At 28.0% G+C, this 21603-nt stretch overlaps 6 protein-coding genes across 13 annotated transcripts; 1 reads left to right on the plus strand and 5 right to left on the minus strand.

Moving 5' to 3' along the window:
* Positions 1-307: 307 nt before the first annotated feature.
* Positions 308-3235, minus strand: Rabggta (Rab geranylgeranyltransferase subunit alpha). Of its 4 annotated transcripts, none has more exons than XM_076896924.1 (7): positions 2789-2893; positions 2533-2643; positions 2234-2352; positions 1924-2111; positions 1648-1839; positions 966-1541; positions 311-829 (listed from the first exon to the last, which is right to left on the minus strand). In XM_076896924.1, the coding sequence occupies exons 1-7, from the start codon at positions 2789-2791 to the stop codon at positions 387-389; spliced, it is 1632 nt and encodes a 543-aa protein (XP_076753039.1). In that variant the 5' UTR covers positions 2792-2893; the 3' UTR covers positions 311-386. The 4 variants fall into 4 exon arrangements, with proteins under 4 accessions (XP_076753040.1, XP_076753042.1, XP_076753039.1 ...); XM_076896926.1 differs by lacking the exon at positions 2789-2893 and adding an exon at positions 3153-3235 and having other exon boundaries at positions 314-829; XM_076896925.1 differs by lacking the exon at positions 2533-2643 and having other exon boundaries at positions 308-829; positions 2789-2997.
* A 352-nt stretch (positions 3236-3587) lies between these two features.
* Su(p) (prostaglandin E synthase Su(P)) lies at positions 3588-5595 on the plus strand. The gene is made up of 5 exons (XM_076896962.1): positions 3588-3992; positions 4096-4170; positions 4335-4672; positions 4866-4977; positions 5037-5595. The coding sequence occupies exons 1-5, from the start codon at positions 3690-3692 to the stop codon at positions 5400-5402; spliced, it is 1194 nt and encodes a 397-aa protein (XP_076753077.1). The 5' UTR covers positions 3588-3689; the 3' UTR covers positions 5403-5595.
* Positions 5596-5787: 192 nt separating this feature from the next.
* Positions 5788-8531, minus strand: LOC143424713 (uncharacterized). Its single transcript, XM_076896969.1, has 10 exons — positions 8174-8531; positions 7865-8017; positions 7645-7775; positions 7439-7571; positions 7226-7348; positions 6937-7020; positions 6467-6619; positions 6204-6332; positions 5980-6105; positions 5788-5851 (listed from the first exon to the last, which is right to left on the minus strand). Exons 1-9 carry the CDS (start codon positions 8280-8282, stop codon positions 5996-5998), a joined length of 1125 nt encoding a protein of 374 aa, XP_076753084.1. The 5' UTR covers positions 8283-8531; the 3' UTR covers positions 5788-5851; positions 5980-5995.
* A 104-nt stretch (positions 8532-8635) lies between these two features.
* Oseg1 (intraflagellar transport protein Oseg1) lies at positions 8636-14438 on the minus strand. Of its 2 annotated transcripts, XM_076896877.1 has the most exons (16): positions 14208-14436; positions 13842-13951; positions 13634-13754; positions 13329-13539; positions 13115-13188; positions 12762-13032; positions 12438-12599; positions 12056-12353; positions 11597-11967; positions 11082-11474; positions 10420-10834; positions 10116-10342; positions 9671-10052; positions 9352-9518; positions 9031-9189; positions 8636-8904 (listed from the first exon to the last, which is right to left on the minus strand). In XM_076896877.1, the coding sequence occupies exons 1-16, from the start codon at positions 14258-14260 to the stop codon at positions 8818-8820; spliced, it is 3501 nt and encodes a 1166-aa protein (XP_076752992.1). In that variant the 5' UTR covers positions 14261-14436; the 3' UTR covers positions 8636-8817. The 2 variants fall into 2 exon arrangements, with proteins under 2 accessions (XP_076752992.1, XP_076752993.1); XM_076896878.1 differs by lacking the exon at positions 8636-8904 and having other exon boundaries at positions 9037-9189; positions 9359-9518; positions 14208-14438.
* Positions 14439-14950: 512 nt separating this feature from the next.
* On the minus strand, positions 14951-18043 carry Gaa1 (glycosylphosphatidylinositol anchor attachment 1). Its single transcript, XM_076896910.1, has 10 exons — positions 17865-18043; positions 17315-17532; positions 17023-17179; positions 16739-16947; positions 16440-16657; positions 16170-16357; positions 15930-16057; positions 15612-15805; positions 15369-15533; positions 14951-15249 (listed from the first exon to the last, which is right to left on the minus strand). The coding sequence occupies exons 1-10, from the start codon at positions 18004-18006 to the stop codon at positions 14973-14975; spliced, it is 1896 nt and encodes a 631-aa protein (XP_076753025.1). The 5' UTR covers positions 18007-18043; the 3' UTR covers positions 14951-14972.
* Positions 18044-18189: 146 nt separating this feature from the next.
* Positions 18190-21364, minus strand: Pick1 (protein interacting with PRKCA 1). Of its 4 annotated transcripts, XM_076896956.1 has the most exons (5): positions 20679-20926; positions 20317-20376; positions 19580-19898; positions 19312-19507; positions 18190-19238 (listed from the first exon to the last, which is right to left on the minus strand). In XM_076896956.1, exons 1-5 carry the CDS (start codon positions 20690-20692, stop codon positions 18541-18543), a joined length of 1287 nt encoding a protein of 428 aa, XP_076753071.1. In that variant the 5' UTR covers positions 20693-20926; the 3' UTR covers positions 18190-18540. The 4 variants fall into 4 exon arrangements, with proteins under 4 accessions (XP_076753071.1, XP_076753070.1, XP_076753072.1 ...); XM_076896955.1 differs by lacking the exons at positions 20317-20376; positions 20679-20926 and adding an exon at positions 21196-21364; XM_076896957.1 differs by lacking the exons at positions 20317-20376; positions 20679-20926 and adding an exon at positions 20939-21048.
* Positions 21365-21603: the final 239 nt, after the last annotated feature.

Here is a 21603-nt window from a genome sequence, read left to right on the forward strand (position 1 = left end):
GAAATTAGTACGATTGATTAGACAGTTTCAACGAATATTTTAGTTTTTTATTAATACCTTTTCCTCTCTACATAGCATAACGAATTTGTCTTTTCTTTAGTAAAAAATTTAACAATATTTATATTTTCTGTATATATCATGTCGCTTCCATAAATTAATCCGAATAGAGTCCAAAATTAAAAAGATAATTGAACATTTAATATAATTATTGAAATTTAAAAGTTACTTCTACACAGATTTGAAAAAAACATGACAAAATAAATAATAAAGGGTATAAATGTACATTTTATATTCTTCGCGTATGCGATGAAACATTTACAATTTTTATTTTACCATATACCTACACTTATGCAATATTATCAGTATATTTATGAATACTATAAAAATTACTCTATACATAATTGTAAATTTGGATTAACGTGTATAATTCTAGTTTGTAGTTCTTTATTATTACAAACAGGATTTTCTCTCAAATCAAGTGACTGCAATTTATGCTTTGACAATAACTCTAATATTTCCTCTAGATTATTAAGCTTATTATCTCTTAATGATAAAACTTTTAGATTTTGTAGCGTAGGAAATTTCTTCAAATTTTCGATTTGATTGTTTGAAAGTGATAATTTTTTGCAATTTTGTAGAAAAGACAATTGATGCAGGGAATCTGATAAAAAGTTTGAATTAAGATTTATTTCCTCGAAAAAACCAAGCTGTTCGTTATTATTAAGAGTGGTTAAATTTAATCCTGAAAGATTAATTTCTGATTTCATTTCTTGATCGTCTTCAGAAGACCATAATTTATATAATTTGTGTTCAATTACATATTTACTTCCTAAAAAAAGAATAAATTATGTAATTACTATAAAATGTCCTTATTAAAATTATCATTCCAACTACTCTAATATGAATATATTATTGTATGATCTTAAAAAGTAAATTTTTATACTGTATTTGTTAAATATACTTACGTAAATCCTTATAATAATTAATTCGTAGAGGATCAATATTAATAAGAACATTCAAATTTTCTAAAATATCTTCATAAAACATTATAAAATCAATTTTTCTCATTAAAAGAATAGCAGTAAGATGAGCCCATTTATTGTTTGGTTCCATTTCGAGTAATTGCTTATAACTTGATAATTGTTCCAACAACTGAGTGATATTATAATGGGATTCATATCTTTTTCTTCTATATATCCATTTCTGATTGGAACATAGTAAAGAATAAAGTGTTCCTTCAACTTCCACTTGAATATTGTCTATTTCATTTAACTGCCTTTTAAATTTTCCAAACCATAATTTCGAAAATTTTGTTTGTTTCCAAAAATTCCATTGAACGTTCTCATTTTCATTATTTATTAGTAAGCATATCAATTCGGCTGGTATACTTTTATTAGCAAGTAGAACGACTTTGTTATCTTTTATTAAGACTTGAGAAAGAATAGGAGAACATTCGTGAGCACTCAATAACCATCTTTGATAGAACCAGGCACTAGAATCACTAGGATCTGTGAATGTGGCATTCATTACCAAATCTAATTCTAAAAGAGAAAAATAATATATTATTATATATTATGTATGTGTATATGTGCGTTATAACATGGTCTAAAATATCTTTAATGTATTAATGAACAATAAAGATATTACCCTCTTTCTTCTTTTCATCAATGTCTTTTTGATCGTAATTATGAAATATTTTTGACAGCAATTGACTTCTATAATGCCACGAAGAATAATTAGAAAAATTGTTTAAGATCTTGGATGTAGCAAATTGAAACTCTTCTTCGGGTGAAATTCCTGCTTGTTGTACAATAAACTCCCTATAATTCCAACAATGAACTAAAAATAAAACAAATATAATATTTCCAATTAATTAGCTGTCAGGTATTGAAAATAAATGGTTCAATGAGACCAATAATTTACAATTTCTTTCATCCAAATTTAAACACTTAGTGCACAACATTAGTTCCTTTTTCCAGTCATGATCCACCAAATGATTCATAATCCACATCCGCTGGTACCATATCCAGTAGGACTTGGGATTTTGTTTTAAACAATTTTCAGTAAGTGTTAATTCATTTTGATAAAACTCTTTTATCACTTTTTCATCCCTATTTTTTGTATCAATTGGATTAATTCTTACTTCAATTTAAGATTAATTATTGAAAAGTTGAAGTTATAATTGCTATTAATCATAGGTAGAAAATGAATATTATTGTTAATATGTAATTACCAATCACTAATTGTAAATGCTTCTCTGCGAATATTCCATAAAGTATAGATATCTGGATTTTGTAGCAACATACGCTCAGTAACCATCATCAATTCATCATCGTAAATTTTATTTTTTCTCTGTAACATACCAGATAAAATAATAATAATTATAATCTAACTTATATCTTTTAATTTCGTTAACTTTCTACTTATTTAATTTTCTTGTCGTACGACTACTTATGCTTTAATTTACTTTTCAATGAGTCATTAATATATATGAATTCGCAACGCAAAATTAATGTATATATGTATAATTACTTTTTCAAATACAATACTTATGCCAGCTCTGTAACGTGCTAGCTTTTCAGCCCTTTCTTTCTTTTTCAATGCCTCCTGCTCTGCAGTTGTCCGAACCTTTACTCTACCATGCTAAAATGTATATATTTTTATTTATAATTATTATATTATAAACTATTATACAATTAAACTATTAAATGTATAAAAATTAAATTATACGAATCATCAGTAGTTATCAGTGATAGAAAATTGAAAACAAAATATCACATTTAATTACCATATTGTGTATATTTTATAAATTTCTAATTACAATGTTAGAAATTTGTATTTAATTATTAGGTTATGTTTGCCTACGTGTTACTTTTCTGTTCATGTATTTTAACTGCAAGTGTAGATAAAAAATATTTCTTATATTAACTTTACACTTTCAGTATTTAAAATAAGAACACAAAAGCATTTTATTTTATTTTCATCTCGGTTTAAAAACGTATAGTTTTAACTATAAATTAACAAATTATATATATATGTCTGCGTGTATAAATTGAAGATTTATTTTACATATATTTTTTAATGTTTTTCCTTGGATGAATAATTAACAATTTGACAATTTCAGTTTGCTTTACACAATAATACCGTAATACTTAGATAAACCATAAGTTATCGAAGTATGCTTTAGTGGTGTGCGTGCGCATTAGTGTTGCATAACCTTCAAAATGATACATAATGCATAACCTTCGAGTTTATACGTAACTTATTAGCACACAAGTAAACGTATTAATTTGTAATAATACGAACAAAACAAATTTTAACTCAGTAAAATAATTAAGAGTATCATTTCACTATTTAATTAAGCTGAAACAAAACTGTTTAAAGTAGAGTTGTTTAATTGACTGTCTCTTTGTAAAATGTAACTATTTGACATCAAATTTATTTTCTTCACAAAAAATAATTCAGTATTTAACAAAATTTACTGATATAATATTATATGTGAAATGAATAAATCATGTTTCAGTAGTCTACATGTAATGGCATTTTAATATTACTTATTTTATGGGTTAATAGGAAAACAAAGTGTGATCGGTAACTTATTTGTAAAACTTCTGACAAGTTATATGTTTTGTAGAACTCAGTAAAGGCAATTAATTTCTTTTGAAGTGTGTATGCGATAAGAGTTCATAATGCCCATATTGCAAAAACTGACAAAGTTATCTAGAAATTTGCTTTCCTTCGAAAATGTCATTCAAAGATACCCAGGACGGAATGAAAGTGTTTTATCAGCATCTCGACAAACTTCAACATTGAAAACTGTGCTCAAAGCAAGTTTAGTAGGAATTTCTATTGGATTGCCTGTCGGTGTTGCCGTCACAACTGGTTATTCTTGGTATGTAAATAAAGAAGCTTCGAAAACATACCATCTTGAAGGAAAAGAACGTAAAATTGAAATATTGCAAAACAAACCACCGGTACCGGTCTCTAGAAAGGTATACGACACTTAAATACTGGATCCAAAGATTGCATACAAACTTCGCCAATGGATTCTGTAATTAAAACATTTCTTAGCTTTACATTGCGTTATGATTGTAGATTGTGTCACCAGTGGATGTTACAGACTTAAAATTAACCCTTTTTCAATATCAAACATGCCCTTTCTGTTGTAAGGTAAAATATCTATCTCAATCAGTTTTCTAGAAAATATTGAATTAAAAAGTATATAAATAATTAGTTTTGAATCACTTTTTGAACTATAATTATAATATATAATATTTAAATCCTGGGGTATTACTATCCTAAAGTTAGTCTCTTTGCTAATAAAAATATTTTAGGTCAGAACATTTTTGGATTACTATGGAATATCTTATGATGTTGTTGAAGTAGATCCTGTATTAAGAAAAGAAATATCATGGTCATCGTATAAAAAAGTACCAATACTTTTAGCAGAAGTAGGGTCTGGATATCAACCTTTAAATGATAGTACAATGATCATTTCTCTACTGGCATCATATTTAAAAGATAGATCACAAAAAATTGACGATTTAATAAAAACTTACCCAAGTATAGCAATGCACGATGAGAATGGAAAGCTTAAATATGAAATCATGAATAAATATTTCTTAATGTATCGAGATAATTTAGTTTCAGATAAAGTTATGGATGAAATCATGTAAGTTTTTGATTTAAAAATTAATAATCCCTTAATTTGACTTCTGATTTGACTTAATTATATTGGTTGTATTTGATTCTATTATATATTAAGTCTTGTATCATCAACATACAAATTTTAGATCATTATTGTTATTGCTATATTAATTATTGCTAATACATTTAAATATACATTACGTATGTATTGCTATTAGGGAGGAACGTAAATGGAGAATGTGGGTTGATGATGTACTTGTTCATACTCTTTCACCAAATGTATATAGAACATTTAATGAGGCATATGACACCTTCAACTGGTTCTCTAAAGTGAGTATTATTATAATGATAGTTAAGGAGTTGATGCAACTATGAAATAATTTCTCTAGGCTGGTAAATGGGAAGAATATTTTCCAATGTGGGAGAGATTAATAATGATAAACGTAGGTGCCATAGCTATGTGGCTTATATCTAAACGGTTAAAGAAAAGGCACCATTTGAAAGATGATGTTCGACAATCCTTCTATGATGAAATTAACAAATGGTTATTTGCTGTTAAGAAACATGGTGGAACATTTATGGGAGGGGAAAAACCAAATTTATCTGATCTTGCTGTTTATGGAATTTTAAAAAGTATAGAAGGATGTAATGCTTTCAAAGATGCTTTGGATAATACGCAACTTGGTACATGGTATAATGCAATGATGAAAGAAGTAGAAACACATTCAGGAAGTAAATACATAGCAACTAAATAATGTAAATAGTAATTTACATTGGCTTGTATTATTTACTTTATATTTGAATTGCGAGTATTTATTTATGATTGGACATCTATAATTGTTTGGATTTACATTATTATATGAAATTAAGTAAATAATTGCATTTTATATTTTATCCTGTTTATATGGTACGTATTGTTAACATCTCTTGAACATGTTAAAAAAGAACAAAGCAACTTACATTATAACTAGTAAATTTGTAAAAATGTAGAAATTCCTAGTTATGTGTAATAATAAATATAGTGTAATAAAGCTTTAATTTAATATAAAAGTATTTAATGATCAATTAATAGATGTCTTCATATTAATCCTAATCTTTTCATAGATTGATGCATAATTATTGCACGCTTTTTGGCCCCTGTTTTTGTAATTTCAAGTCGATGTTGTACAGCACGTGAATATGGATATCAACACATATCTTTTATCTACAAATAATAAAAAATATTATTGTAAACCGAAAGGTAGAGGTTTAAAAGTGTAGCACCCAGAGGCATACTATAATTCAGAATTATTAGTTATACTAAAACTAAAATTTTAACTAAACATTAATTACCGAACATGTTGCACATTCAAACTGTACAAGGTATTTGACGATATGTTAACGAGAATCCTTTATTTTCAATTTCTCCCATTTCATCTCCATTTGTGACAACATATAATACAAACGGTTTCGAATATGCTAAAAATGGAAAAAAGTACTGACTCATATACTTATGCATTACGTATGTATATATATTTACGTTGTTTAAATAAATTATTAACATAAGACATACATACATGTTTTTGTTACAAAACCATTACCACAAAATCGTTCTGTATCAACTGGAACACCATTTTCATATGGATGTGGAATGATAACAAAGTCTTTAGTACAATTTGTCCCTGATTCTGCTGCATATTCAGTACCTATTTATCAAATAGAAAGAGGTTCTGAATATAAATCTGTGCATAAACATAATACATTGCAAGAATAGAAACATTTGTAATTCTTCTCTAAGAAGAGGTAACTGCTTACAATGTCATCATACATAATGTCTCACCTATTATGGTAGGATCAAATGAACCAGTATCTCCAGACACCGAAAATGAGTTTGAACTTGTTTGGGACCACTCGATACCACAATATCCCCGTGCCATTCTTACACATACACCATAATTTGTATTAGCCATTTGCCGTGTACCAATTTCTGGTGCTAAAATAATTTATTATATTTGTTTTATAACCGATTTGGTTAAAAATTGTAATAACATTGAACATATTGCAAAATCAAATATCTCATAATTAAGATAATTCATATTTTAACATTAATATTTAATAAAAAATAAAACAAAGCAAATTTTTTATATTCAAGTTTAATATAAATTATAATTTAAATTTACTTTTAGAATTCTAATCTTAGAGACTAAAATTGTTACACAATTGTTACTTTATAATTATTTACACATTTTAAACGTTAACTATTAATTTTTTAATGTAATTATTTCTTCAAATTACTGTTAATTACAATACCTCTCGGATTCTGTGTTGTGCCATAATTAAAACTCGTTACAGTATTTGTAACAGTATCAAAATATTGTAAACATCCATTTGGAGCTGTAATTAATTAATTCTTTAATATTTGATATCATTGAGTAATTTTGTTAAGATGTTCTAGACATTGTCAGCGAAAGAAATGTTTTAAATGTTAATTTATATAAAATGTAATTAATTTTAAATTAATAATTAAATTTATAAATTCTAATTATAAGCTATAGCTACTTGCAAAATAAATATTAAATTTGAAGAATATTGAACATACCTTTAGCTGTAGAATCACATGGTATTTGTTGAATTCTTATATTCCAACGACGATCAGTGGCATAATCAGCATTAGTATCAATTGATAGCATAATAGGTGTGTTATCATTGAAATCCATATATACTGAACAAATTTAATACTGACTTATTAATATAGTTTTATGTAAAATTTCCAACATTTATATTTACTTTATATTAGTTTTATTTACTATACCATGTTGGTTTGCATTTTCTCCACAAATTCGGGGTATTGTACTTCCAGATCCAGAAACTAAAAAAAGATCGTAGTCACAAACTCCACTAGCATTTGGCGATGCAAGACTAAACTCCAAAAAATCCAAACGTAACTAAAACAGATTTATAACACGTGATGATTGTTTAACTTAATAATATAATTTTATACATATTTTATTTCATTACTTGGCATATGTTTGAATTGCAACGCTGTACTGTTATTGTACATCTTGATTGTCCTTCATAAGTTGTGGGATACTCTGGATTTGTAAAATATGTATTATTTACATTTGTTGTAGAGCCGCACGTTTTTTGAACTACAAGCAATAAATTAAAATACACTTTAAATAGTGAGATTATATGCAGAATATAAATTTTACGTAGGAAATAATTTCATATTACTTACAAACGCAACAAATGCCATGTCCATTCGCACAAGTGCCAGATGGTGTCCCACCATAATCACGACACTCTCTTCTAGTGAAGCAGGTACCATTTAAATTGTTGCTAGCAAGGCATTCGGAATTTGCAAAACGTATAACACTGAATAACGGGAAGACTGTTCAAAGATTCATTTAATAATTTGATACATGTGATATATTCAAAATATTTATGTTAAATTATAAATAAGATGTAGTATTATTCATCTATTTATCAGCATTATTTTTAGATAAAATATTTAAAGTACAGTTTTGTCTATTTTGTAACTACTTACATCTTCCACGAGTCATTGCATTTTGAACGTCCGCGATATTATTACTATTTAATTGACAATTGATAAAATTGCCAAAAAGGAAAATCGTCGAGCAAACTATACGTAACATCTTTCAAATTGCAACTGTTCGAAGTACGTTCAATACTCCAAAGATTTCGTTTAACGGTACTCAAAAAATCAGAACAATTAGCGCATAGGTATGAACTAACTCACTATTTACTTAAATTTACATAACTGGATTTTCTGGAACATGCAGTTAAGTGATAGAACTACTTAAATTAATGCTAATTTCTACGAAATTCTATTAGATGCAATCAATTGTATATATCCTACATGTAAAGATGTAAAAAAGAAATATTTTTTTATTATATCACACAATTAAGAAAAAATATACTAAAATCAATATTGTAGATCATATAAACATATATTATAAATAGATATCAGTAATAGTTTTACAGTATTTAATATATTTCTTTATGTTTCTCACTTAGCTACAATACATGTACATACTTTATATTTCTTTAGACTTTATCTATAAAATCCAGCTACTTTAACTTAAATTGAATCTATACTGGTAATCTGATTTATATTGCAATAAAAATAATGCTATATATATCTAAATCAATAGATATAATATTAATATACTAAGTGGAAATTTTATTTATCACTCTACAAAATGGACAGTATCCATGTCGCAATAAAGCCAATTCATAATCATCCAAATGAAATAGCTAAAAGAAGTAATAAGCTAATGTTAACGTTTGTATTTTTGTTGCTTATTTAGTTACTATATAGTTATGTACTAATGTAATTCATGTTAAAATATAACATAAACATAATGATAGATTTCTACATACCTTTAGACAAGATTTACAAAATGTAATTTGCAAGTCAGGTAAAAGATTTTTGAAATATTTTGTTTTGAATGGTTTTGGCCATTTTACAATTAATGCAGTACATGGATCCATACTTTTCAACACATTTCTTCCAACAACTATAGTAGAAGCAGATTTTTCCTAAAATAAAGAAATATAATAATTTCTTCTTAAATTTGGTTGATTGTTGGAATAAATAATCATAAATATTTTATTATATTATCTTTAATCTCATCAATTATGGACTCTTAACTTATAAGATAATATTTATTTTATAGAATTTATAAATATATATGATAATACCTCATACTTCATTAAACGAGCAGTAAAAAGATCTACTTCAGGTGTAATAGCTAATTGATCCGTATCTGTAACATCATCAGATGATGACAGTGATTCATTTATTAATTTTTCTGCTTCTTCATCCGAAATGTTTTCTTCTAATTCAAACTCGACCAGTGGTAGAATTTCTGTAATTTCAACAAATATATTACAATCTTTTACCTTTGTTTTTTACCTTTTTTTTTTACCTTTACATTATATACGCGAAACATTTAAATATTATCTAACTATAATGATATATGCCAAAAATTTGTGTAAATTTCCAAAAAATAATACTTACCAAACATAACAAAAGAATATTGAAATTTTAATCCACATTGTACACATTGTCCTTGATTATTAGACGATAACAGAGGATTAAAGGTTGAACATTTGTAGCAAAGTGGTAAAAGTTCTTCAGGATCTCTATAGGAAGAAGCTCGAGCATTTAAATTTGAAGTTTGTAATTGACTAAGTTGACTTGCTGGTATTTTTGTTTTCCGTAATTTGTCAAGTAATTGCATAATCAGTTTATTAGCACCAAGAAGAGAGGCTTGTTTTAGCAACGTATATATTATAATGAATCTCGAAACCCCTTCCACTTGAATATTTTCAGTTTTGGTTAAAAGAAATCTTGCAATATTGAAAAGTGCTTCTGGCATTAGTGATGTAAATGGTTCTTCCTAAAAATAATTGACTGATAAATTTTAATATAATATATAACAGTTTGTGTATATAACAGTTACCATGTATTTATGCACTTCGTGATAAGCATAATAAATTTCAGCTTTTTCATAATATTGGAGAAATATTGTTTGTAATTCCTCAGTGCTTTTATTAAGATTTAAATTGATTTGAGATAAAAGCCAATAAAAATAAGAAGCATCGCGAAATCTCTTTTCAGTAACTGCATTTCTGGCTAACATTGTTAAAACCATCACAGATTCATCTGATTGCCCTGCTATCTGGAACGCTAAAAAATTATATAAGTGTCTTCCAATTAATATTACTGTAATTATTATTAGTAAGTAGTAATGTACTATTTATTACCTTTCTGTGCTTCAGAAAAATGACCAGTCTCTGCTAACCATCTAGCATATGGTCCGTATATTCTGGCCTTCAGTTTAGGATTTCTTTCAGCTAATTCAAACGCTTCTGGCCAAGCTTGAGCTTCTACTAAAACATCTGCTACATCAGGGTCATCACCTAAACGACTAAAAATTTCTGCTGCGCCATGAGTTGCTCCTAATTTTTTCAATTTTTTAGCGATTATAGTTAAATTGTCTCTATCAGCCTTATCAAGTTGCCTGCCAACTTTGATTAACATATCAATCCAAGCATATTCAGCAATTATGTTAATAGCACGATCAATATCTCCAGCTGAAAGAAACATTTCGGCTGCAGCACGAGGTTCTCCAAGACTTTTAGCCCATTCTGCTCTTTTACGAAGTAAAATTGTACGATCCTAAATATATTATTGAAATCATCAATCTTGAAATAAACAGTTGTAAAAGACTTTTATGCCCTAAGTTAATATTACTTGTGGTTTCTATTTCATGTTCAATAAAAGCTGTATCCTAACATTTCATTCATATTACAGCTGCTATGTTGACAAAACATCAGGATATAATCCCTATTGAACAAACCATTCATCCGCAAGCATTGCATAATATGTATACAAAAATAATAACTGAGAAATTAACTATACTAACTTGATTATTTCCACTGGCAATAAATTCTTGGGCAATATCGAACATGCGTAAATCTGAATACATAGCTAACGCATATTGTTGTAAACCAGCTTTCTGAAAAAGTTTTGCAGCATCCTTTAGCTTTCCCATGGCAGCTGCAGCAGTAGCCATACATGCTTCCTTTCCCCACTCTCCAGACTTTAATTTTTCTTCCACTTCAGCCAGGACTTCTATATATTTCAAATTTTTTACTCTGGCAAATGAAGAGTATGCTATGTTTAATTCTAAATTTTCTAGAGCAGCAGTGCCTAAAGCAAACCAATCAGAATCTGCTACCCCAAGGCATGCTATGTTATAAGCATCAGAGAAAAGACCAATGTCAAGATACTGATACATGAATAATGATAATGGCACCTAAACATAAATGATTAAGACTGATTTGCATCAATTATTATCATCTATACTATTATGTTACAATTTGAAGTTTTATGTTTTAGAAGTTATACATAAATTTTAATATAAGATATAGTCTTTACCTCCATTATAGCAATAGAAGAACCATTTAAACAATAAACCTTTGAGCCATTGTGACCGATAACAAGACCAGTAAATTTTTGTTTGTATTCCATAAAATTACCTACTTTAATTGCTAAATATTCCCCGTTAGAAAAACACATTATATCTTCAAAACTGTTATTGAATGCTACACTATTTACATTTGGGAATTCTTGCAGTTTTTCCTCTGTATATAAATCAAATACACAAAGAACTCCATGGTCACTAACAACAGCAAGCTTTTCTTTAAATGAGCTAATATCAAGACATCTTACAGAACCTTCAATTTTTATTAAATATGCTGGGAAAGGATTATCTAAGTATATTTTTACTATATAGCCACTGTTTAAACCTGGAAAGTACAAGAATTTTAAAAATACTTAAATTGTCACCACTTCTTTTTTTATAAAGAATTAATTATACATTTTTAGAATACAAACCTGCAATTAGGCATTCTTGTCCAACTGGACCACCAATAACTTTTATATAAGTTATGAGTCCATCAAGTATCCATTCTCTTTCTATTATTCCACCAAAAGATAAACTTTGTAATCTTCTATCAGTACACAAAATCAAATTATTTGTAGTAACAACAAGTAAATTACAATTTAATGCTTGATTCAATTTTTCACATATGCGATAATGCATTCCATCATTGGAATTTGATGGTTCATAAATAATTACACGTTCTGATAATTGAACCGCTAATCTATTCTTATATACAGCAATACGCTGTATCTAAAAATAAAGTAACAGATGTCATTATAAGGTTTCTATTAAATTTTTAAGCTAGCTTCTTACAATTACTAATTAAATGCTTACCAAATCTTTACATTTAATACGAACTTTTTGACTGGTAACTAAATTTTGTATTATTACATCAGTCATATTTTCTCTATATGCATATCGATCGCCATATAATCCATGTATAATGTTCCAAGACAATTGTAAATATGTTATTGTACCATCTTGACATCCAAGTGCCTAAATAAGTAAAGAGAATAGCATTTTTAGAAAGAAATATAAACAACAAACTAAATGTACAGTTATGAGGAAAAACAATGAAAGTTAGTTCCTTTTTTTCCAAATAGTAAATAAAAAAATACAAAATTAAGATCTAGGAAGAAGAAAAGTTTTAATTCATACAACATGTGTTGAAGTTGGATGTACTGCACAACTCCAAACCCAAGAAGAGAATGTATTACCAATATTAATTAATTGTATTCCATCATACGTCATTAGTATACATTGTTTATTACTTCCACAAACTAAAATGTATTGACCTCCTGAGAAATTGCACATTTTAAGAGGAATAAAATTAAATAGTCTGTCTTTTCCAAACGGCTTCCCCGAAACTGAATAAAAGGATATTGTTCCATTCCATTCTCCAACACAGAGAACATCTGTTGAATCATCCCTATAAAAGATACAAGAATTTATTGACATTTACTAAATTAAAAAATTGTTATTATCATCACCAAGAGTATCTTCTTGATTACCATTGACGATTCCACAGCAAACACCAAATGGGAATACCATTTTGCCTCTCGATTCGTATCTGTTCTTCTCCATTCTAAATATATAAAATAATATATATAAAAATAAGACAAGACAAAATCAAAGATGTAACACTAATGCTATTGTGCCTACACATTAAATAAATACTTATATATATTTAACAATATATAGGTTTGAATGAGAAGTACAACAAACTTTGTTTCTAATGGAGACATAACCAGATGCCAAGCCAATAGCTAAGTATTGTCCATCCTTCGTCCAAGCACAGCAATTTACCCGTCCTTTTGACTTATGCTTCACAACTGCTTTTTGTTCTGGAGACCAGAATGCTATGTCTGATAAGGAACAACTTAAAAGTTGATGCGATACTGGATTAAACTGCATAGTTTGAACAGCTTCATTATGTCTAAAATAAATATTGCAATCATAAATATGTAACATACATAATATAACATTTAATGTTAAGTTTCAGAATTACAGATTCTAAGATTATCACTTACGAATACTTAAGTATACCCTCTAATCTTGATGTCCAAATGATAACACTTTTATCCGCACTACCTGATGCAAATTTTTTACCATCCCTTGCATAACATACACAATAAACTACATCCTTATGTCCTATAAAGCATCAATAAAAATATAATCAGTGTATTCCTTCTGTTCATTAATTTTTTTAGTCTTTAACTTACAACGTGTCTTAATTACCTTTCAATGGTTGAATCAAAGCGCCATCATTAGTTTCATAAACAAGGACCTGTTGTCCAGCAGCAATAACTAACTGAGTTCCATCTGGATTAAAACACAGGTCATATATACTGAAACAACATTGTGTAAAATATCAATAATATTTATTGCAACAAATAATAAAAAATAAACATAAATATTGTATCAAATACTTTCCATGTTAGAATTTTAACAAAATTATAGTTGCTTATTTATTAGTATTATTCATGAAACAATGTTAGATTGTAGTAATATCCTTAATAGTTACTAGTAATAATTTAATAACTCCTTATGAATTATTAAAAATGAATATATTAATAACATATATACTATTATTTCTGTACTTACCATCGTTCAGATTTATCTTGAACCTTGTCAACCCAGGTTGGAGAAGCTTTCATTGTTTATTCTTTCATAAAAATGTTATTTTTACAGTTAAAAGAGGCAAAGAAAGTTGCAAGAAATTATTTACACCATTTTCGTACATAAGTTTGTTTTGTGGTTTCCACGGAAACTATTAAAATGGCGGCACAACAAAGAAAATCATAAGATTTTGTGTTCACTTAAAAAATAGAAATAATAGCCTAAAATGATGGAAAACAGAGCATTAGCTATATTTTATAGATATTATTGGCCTTTTTTCTTTATAAATATTTTTGTTTTTTATTAACTACATGAAGAAGTGATTTATAAAAGTATTACTTCATTACTATATGTAAAAAATTATATACTTTATAATTTAGATTTATAACAGTATATAGATGCAATAAGTACAATTTTAATAAGAACCAGATATTTTACTTGTACCTTCAAATACAGGAAACAATAGCAAACAATTATATTAAACTGTATATAATCATTTAAATATCAAATTTTATATTTTAGCAAAATAAACAACTATTAAGTATACAATACCAGAAATTATAATGTAATATATTTCTACTCGTAAAAAAATAAAACAATAACATATATCTAGTCTTTTGCATGAATTAAATATAATGTACTACTAAAAAATATTTCTCGTATTATTTAATATTCTATGTAATAATATAAATAATAAAAATACATTGGAATGCATTATAATTATTCTAAAAAAATTTATTTACATACTCATTAGGAATGTACAATAATATTAGAACATAAAATATTCCAAAATAAAATCCAAATAGGAAGCATAGTGGAAACTGTTACATTATACAGCCAATTTCCATAAATCATTGAATCCATGATGCTAAAGACAAACGCCTGTTTTGTAGCACGGTACCCGCGAAATAAAACGGAAAGGAGAGAGTCTGAAGAGAAATTTATGTATGTGTAACCCATTACGATTAAATTTGCAATCATAAATGGATGAAGAAGAATCCATAATAAAGATACCATTTTGTGAAATCTGCAACATAATTTTAAATGTAAAAAATAATAAAGAAAAGGTTGTTTACGTATACATAATAAGAGTTAATAATTATAATTTTGAAAAGAAACATGTTTTCTCTTCATAAATATACTTACTTAGTGGAATTTTGTTTCGGTGTTATTGGTAGAATTATAGGCACATAAATTACAGCAGTTAGAAGTGCCAGAGAAAAATTATGCATAGCTATACACATTAAAACAGTACCTACTTCTACTAATGCAATTACGCAAATTAAAGCTGCATTATTATACTTCATTTGTCTAAAAGTAACAAAAATTAATATATATATATATGCAATCTGTACCGTGATAAACGTAATGAGTTAACATTTGAGGTACCTTTTAGAGCAATATGGCCATATTAATGTTAAGACAGTTATTGCCATAAAACCAAAGTATATTGAATCTTCTGTACGGAGATGCATTTTTCTGCCAAAATAAGTAAGTGTAGACGGGGATATTGCAATCAGAACTCCATAAATATGTGCCCGTAAAATTTCTGAAGTTATAACTCCAATATCAAATCCGTCATCCTAGAAAATGTATGTATTAATTTCGATTTTCAATTTTGCCTATAATGTGTCAAAAGAAAACATCACAAGGTTTATGAATTAAGTCTTATAATTATTTTATAATACACATTCAATTATTGCTAACCTTTGATTGTTTAACAACAGCACTTTTCTTATCTTCTGTAGAATTGGATGTTTGAAGTTTTTGCCACATGGAAAATACTTTTACAAATACTGCAGCAATAATCAAGACCAAAGATATTATGTACAGTCCTGTAAAATAATTATTACTAATTATTAAAAAAGTAAAAATCTATCTATCATATTATATGTTTCAAGGAGAAGAAACAAAATATACATTGTATATTCTATAATCTTCACTTACCGATAGAAATATATGTATCAGTTGATGGAAGCAGATAAAAGAAATAAGACTGATGAAAACGTTCTAATAAATTATTTAACGATCGTATTATACTTTCAACAACACAACCAACTTGATAGAAATTTCCATCAGAATTCTGTTGACCAGGTTTCTCGAAACCTTCCAAAGTAATCGCTTCAATACCAAACCTGTAATATATTCAGTTTGCAGGGCAAAATATATATGTATATATATATATTTTTCATGATTCAAACAAAATGATAAAGATACCTATGGAAAAGTCCATGATTTCCTGTTGGAACCCCAGTAGCCTGAGTTGTAATCATCATGAGAAGTGTGTTAAAATGATACCACCAATTCTTAAACTTATTTTTGTATTTAACATCAAAACGTCTTTGAAATGATTGTTGAATTCCTTCCATAGCTATCATATTTTGTGCCAAGTTAAAAAGATCTAAATTTGGTAATCGTCCATTTAAGCCTTCCACCTAGGTAATGAAAAAAGCTTATAGTTTTTACTATTTTAAATTTTAATCGATCAGATTTTAATCAAGAATAATAAAGCACACCTTAACATCAATATATGAAATTTTCATTGAATGTAGTTCCAGATTAATAGCAGCTTGAATAGCACCTGCACGACCGGGAAGATCTCCAGATATAAGCACGCCTTCATTACCACTTGTAACTTCATGATATGCATCCAGCCATGCTTGCATTCCTAATTGTTCATGTTCCGTTATTAGAAATATAATATCCTTTGCCCAATATTTCTGTTCTGTAACAATAAAAAGAAATTATTGTATTTTATTATAAAGTAATTCATTTAATTACATTTTATTCGTGTACTTACTTCTACAAAATTTAGCAAATGCGAGAAGAAGAGCAATAGAGGCTGCAGTATCTAAATAAATGCTGTTAATTGGTCTAAAGGGAACGCTAACTACAATTGCTTCTGTACTGGCTGCTCTTGGAGCTCTTATAATTCCATATATATTTTGACCTGTAAACTGAATATATACCGATCTCTATATACACATCATCTTTTATTTCAAAACATTATTGAAAAACTTCTATCTAGTAATTAATTCATAATAATTTCTCTAAGAAACTTTTTAGTAACAGAGAAACCTCCTTCTACTTACCTGTTGTTCTTGGAAGGGATATACTAATGTGAAATTATGTATAAAAACATCTAAATGTAGCTGATTTAATTTAGCAGCTAACCATGCGTAAGGCATTACATCAGGGTACCGTTTCATTTCATGAAGTAATTGTACATAATATTGTTTTGATGTGTGTTCCAAGTTACTTTCTTTGGTAACTAATCCTGGTAGTAAAGCATTTTCAGAGAAATATGTATCTGTAATAAAGAAAATAATACATACATATTATTTAAAAATTTCATATGACAGAATGATGGAATGGTATGAAGAAATAAAAGGCAACTGGTAATGCCGCTTAGTAGTTTCATAGGGCGGGAGTTGTCATCATACTAAAGTCCTGCCACAATAATTGTCTCGCAAGATAGTTATTTTCGTTCTAAAATAAAGAATCGTGCTATTTGATGTAATAGTACAGCCTTAAATACGCATAAGGTAATAAATACTATTAGTAAAAGTAATTTTCAATTGTTTTGGCATAAAAACGTAACCTAACTCCTTTAATTTTATTAACATGCAGTTTAATACTTACTGTCGTTGAATGAAGGCAAAGCAAGGAGTAGTATCCAAACAATGCCGCTGATATACAATAGCAGACAAAGTGGTCGTTCCCATTTTAATACAAATTTTATTATTTTTCCAGATCCTGCTCTAGGATCTGTCAATAAACCCATTTTCAATTATACTTGTACCCCTTAGGGTAGATATCCATGGAAGCGAATTAAAGGAAAAAGATGGAGATAGAAAACTTGTGTAGCTATAATGTAATCTTGCGTGAAGGTCTAGTCAATGGTGTTATTTTAAAATAATAAATTTTAAATATATTTATAAACTATTACCAGAAGTAGAATTCATATGATACAGAATACATATTTATTAGGAAAATTAGGAATGTAACAAATACATTTTCTGTCTTATGCGATTAATATTTACAAAACAAAAGTGATTTTTAATAAAATTCAATTATCCTTAAAACAGTAAGAAAGAAGATACAATGTATATTGTTTCTTTTATACACGTCCTCTATAAGTATATACAATCTTTTAATGTAGGTTTAAAATAATCTTTGGTATCGATTTTTGTACTATGAAAAAGAATAAAAGTGGAATGTTACATTAGAAACGTTTCACTGCATGATCATTTACACTTAAACTTTAATGGAAAAGCATGACGTTTTCCAAAATTCTTCATGATTAAGAAACACATTGCTACACGTCCTTAGATTTCGATGTAATAAGCGGAAAGCTTTGTGTGTCTATAAGCAAATCCTCATTTGTGTTTGCTTTTTCTTCAGGCTCAAATTCCTCAGCATCTTCTCCGTCAATTATCATTTGAGGGCCAGTACATTTATATTGGAATGCAGAATGTGACAAGTCAACTTCAACAGGGAATAATGTTACAGAAGATAACAAATCACGTATATTAGAATAATATTTTGCCAAGCCAGCAGCAAATTTTTGTAACTGCCATACAACATCCTGAACGTGTTTATTGTCTAATAGTTCAAGTTTCACAAGTACATCCGATCTAAGCTTAGCGAACTTCGCACGTGCTTCTTGTCGACATCTCAGCACTAGTCGATACTCATAATTGCCTGTTTCTACACGATAAAGAGGTTCTTGTAATGCTGCATAACTTTGTTCCTCATCATCTAATTCTTTCACTTTCAAGCAATAGGAGAGGTATTCAAATTTTGCATCGGCATATTTGCTAATAGTCAGTCGAGTATCCGGAATAGCTTTATGAAGATATGTGCCTAGATCGTTTAATATAGGTTTTAAACTTTTTAAAATAGTTATTCCAAATTTCTCCATTTGTCTATGTTGCTCGCCAAATTGTCTGAAAGCTTCACTAGCTCGTGGCTGTGGTTCTCTCACTCCTATTGCAGCAAAGGCATCGCCGAATACTAAAACAGGAATAATTTACAACATTGTTTATATGTTAAATTTGATAATTCAGTTAAGAATTTATAAGTATACCTTTATATATCTGAATTAGATCAAAAAAAGCATGTAAAGTAGCTTTAGCATGCGACACTAAGCCTCTATACAAATTCTCTGTGCGCTGCAATGCCATTAATCGCTGTACAAGTGCATCGTTACAAAGTATAGCACGCGATAATCCGAGAGCATCCGCTGTTGCGCTTCCCATTCCTTCCACTAATCTATGTTTCACCTAAAATTTAATTAAAAAATTAGTACCATACAATCAGTTTATAACAAATACATAATTTCGTGTGACACATACCTTTTTTAAAGCTATATCAAGAGTTCGGCCTTGTTTAGGATCAGCATGTAACTTGTTATAATTAATGCTGACTTGAGAATCACAAGATTGTATCATTTTTGCAACTTCCACTTTTGTCTTTCCTCTGACCGAGGTTCCATTCACTGCTACAAGTTCATCTCCTGATTGTAAAGTTCCATCTATCGCAGCAGGTGTATTATCAAAAATTTGTACAATATATAAGCAAGGGCAGAATGGTGCTCCACCTCCAATACTTATGCCTATCAGATTGCTACTGTCTTTTTGTATCACAATGTTGCCAGAAGTTATGGTCATACCCCTATGTAAATTAATATAAGAGACAATATATTAATATTATTGAATTTAATACATATTGTGTATGAAAACTGTACACTTTAAGAAGCACTATAAAAAACAAATTTAATAAATATACTAAAAATTAAAAAACCTATGCAACTACAGATAATAATATTAATGCCAATTCAACATTTAACAATACGCAATTCATTTCAAATTCAAATAGTGTTTAGTAAATGAAAATTTGATAAAATTTAAACATAATTTTGCATTACACAAATAGCTATATACATAATTATTAGCCAAATATTCTAATAATTAAATATTTATAAATATTATGATAAAAAGTCTTTATATAACTATGTCATTAAGTTTTATAAAGCATTATTGATAAAATAACTACCAGTTATGGCACTAAGTACATTATTATCAAAACTTACGTTAAATTATTGGATAGATGATGAAGAGACTGATCTTGACTGATCAGTTCTACATCTGGTCTATATTCCACAATTATTAATAGAAATAAAAAACATATAGTTCACAAAATAAGTTTTTAAATAAGAAATACATATTAACTATCGTGTGCTCCTGTGTCTGGGTCATTAGAGTCCTGGCAACTTATAGCCATTAACACACACACACACTAAGAAAGCTATTCATATTAATTATAAAGAGGCAATCGCTTTACAAGTTCAAATGGCCCAGTCACTAAGCCACGATAAATGTTATCCTCAAAGTTAAACAAAGTTTTAGTAATAAAAAAATGTGACTGGTAAAATAGTGAAACAGAAATGCATACATGCGATCTTCCATTGTGGTAAATTGATGCACTTGCACATTAGCCGATGGCACGGTGGTTAACTGAGCAAAATTTTCTTTAAATTCTTCAATAACGGTTTTCAATGTAACGTTATTCGCAGATAATACTGTTTGATCCTCTAATCTATTCCACCGCACCGTGGCATACAGACATGCACGTAGCAAGAAACATAAGCATATTTAAATTGAAGAAATGTAACATATAGGTAATAAGTAAATAAGCAATGTTATAAAACCAACATTTTATCTTCCTCGAAGAAGAAATCATCGTCATAATCCATGCTTGCGATCTGTAATATTAATGGATTAAGTTAATGTTTAAGACATTGATCTCGACGTTGTTATTATTAGTTATTACTATTGTTATTATTATTATTACTACCGTCATTGTTGCTAACAAGTAAATTAACAGTTTAATGACGTATTAAAAAAGTAAGTACATTTAAATGATTTTAGTACAAGTTATAACATAATTAATTTGCAATTTACTACTATACCTTATGATATATGTACAATTGTAGGAAAAAGGGGTGAAGATAATTTGTGAATGATACAAGTCAATATGACACATGTAAACTTTGTTTCTCGGTTAGAAGGTACAAATATATATACAAGAAACGATTTTTTGTCACTGTTTCCATGTACACCACGAGCAAAGGTACACTATAAAATAAACGAAATTAATTCAACAAGCAAATACATATAATTTCTAGTGACAGCTTCTCTTTCTTATAAATAATCGTTCAGATGGTAAAGCCAATAAAAAAAAAATATATATATATATATATATATATATATATATATATATATATATATATATAAACCATCACTAAGTGCATATAATATACCTATTTACATTTTTCCATTGGCTTTCTCAGTGATAACTATCGTTGATGAATTTAGTA

Source organism: Xylocopa sonorina, chromosome 6 (assembly GCF_050948175.1).
Source record: "Xylocopa sonorina isolate GNS202 chromosome 6, iyXylSono1_principal, whole genome shotgun sequence".
Taxonomy (NCBI): domain Eukaryota; kingdom Metazoa; phylum Arthropoda; class Insecta; order Hymenoptera; family Apidae; genus Xylocopa; species Xylocopa sonorina.

What these genes read in the sequence shown, in the direction of transcription:
- Pick1 (XM_076896955.1), bottom strand. Translation starts at nt 21,269, where the DNA reads ATGTGTCATATTGACTTGTATCATTCACAAATTATCTTCACCCCTTTT. An exon ending in TTGATATAGCTTTAAAAAAG is followed by an intron (nt 19,508 to 19,579) that starts GTATGTGTCACA and finishes ATTAAATTTTAG; the next exon opens with GTGAAACATAGATTAGTGGA. An exon ending in TCTAATTCAGATATATAAAG is followed by an intron (nt 19,239 to 19,311) that starts GTATACTTATAA and finishes TTCCTGTTTTAG; the next exon opens with TATTCGGCGATGCCTTTGCT.
- LOC143424713 (XM_076896969.1), bottom strand. Translation starts at nt 8,282, where the DNA reads ATGTTACGTATAGTTTGCTCGACGATTTTCCTTTTTGGCAATTTTATC. An exon ending in AGAAAATGCAAACCAACATG is followed by an intron (nt 7,349 to 7,438) that starts GTATAGTAAATA and finishes AAATTTGTTCAG; the next exon opens with TATATATGGATTTCAATGAT. An exon ending in CACAACACAGAATCCGAGAG is followed by an intron (nt 6,620 to 6,936) that starts GTATTGTAATTA and finishes AAATTATTTTAG; the next exon opens with CACCAGAAATTGGTACACGG.
- Gaa1 (XM_076896910.1), bottom strand. Translation starts at nt 18,006, where the DNA reads ATGGGTTTATTGACAGATCCTAGAGCAGGATCTGGAAAAATAATAAAA. An exon ending in TTTCATATATTGATGTTAAG is followed by an intron (nt 16,658 to 16,738) that starts GTGTGCTTTATT and finishes TTCATTACCTAG; the next exon opens with GTGGAAGGCTTAAATGGACG. An exon ending in CCGAAACAAAATTCCACTAA is followed by an intron (nt 15,250 to 15,368) that starts GTAAGTATATTT and finishes ATTATGTTGCAG; the next exon opens with ATTTCACAAAATGGTATCTT.
- Oseg1 (XM_076896877.1), bottom strand. Translation starts at nt 14,260, where the DNA reads ATGAAAGCTTCTCCAACCTGGGTTGACAAGGTTCAAGATAAATCTGAA. An exon ending in TTGCTGTGGAATCGTCAATG is followed by an intron (nt 13,033 to 13,114) that starts GTAATCAAGAAG and finishes TATCTTTTATAG; the next exon opens with GGATGATTCAACAGATGTTC. An exon ending in ACAAGAATGCCTAATTGCAG is followed by an intron (nt 11,968 to 12,055) that starts GTTTGTATTCTA and finishes TGTACTTTCCAG; the next exon opens with GTTTAAACAGTGGCTATATA.
- Rabggta (XM_076896924.1), bottom strand. An exon ending in TAAGTATTGTATTTGAAAAA is followed by an intron (nt 2,353 to 2,532) that starts GTAATTATACAT and finishes GGTATGTTACAG; the next exon opens with AGAAAAAATAAAATTTACGA. An exon ending in AAATTTGGATGAAAGAAATT is followed by an intron (nt 1,840 to 1,923) that starts GTAAATTATTGG and finishes TTTTATTTTTAG; the next exon opens with TTCATTGTTGGAATTATAGG.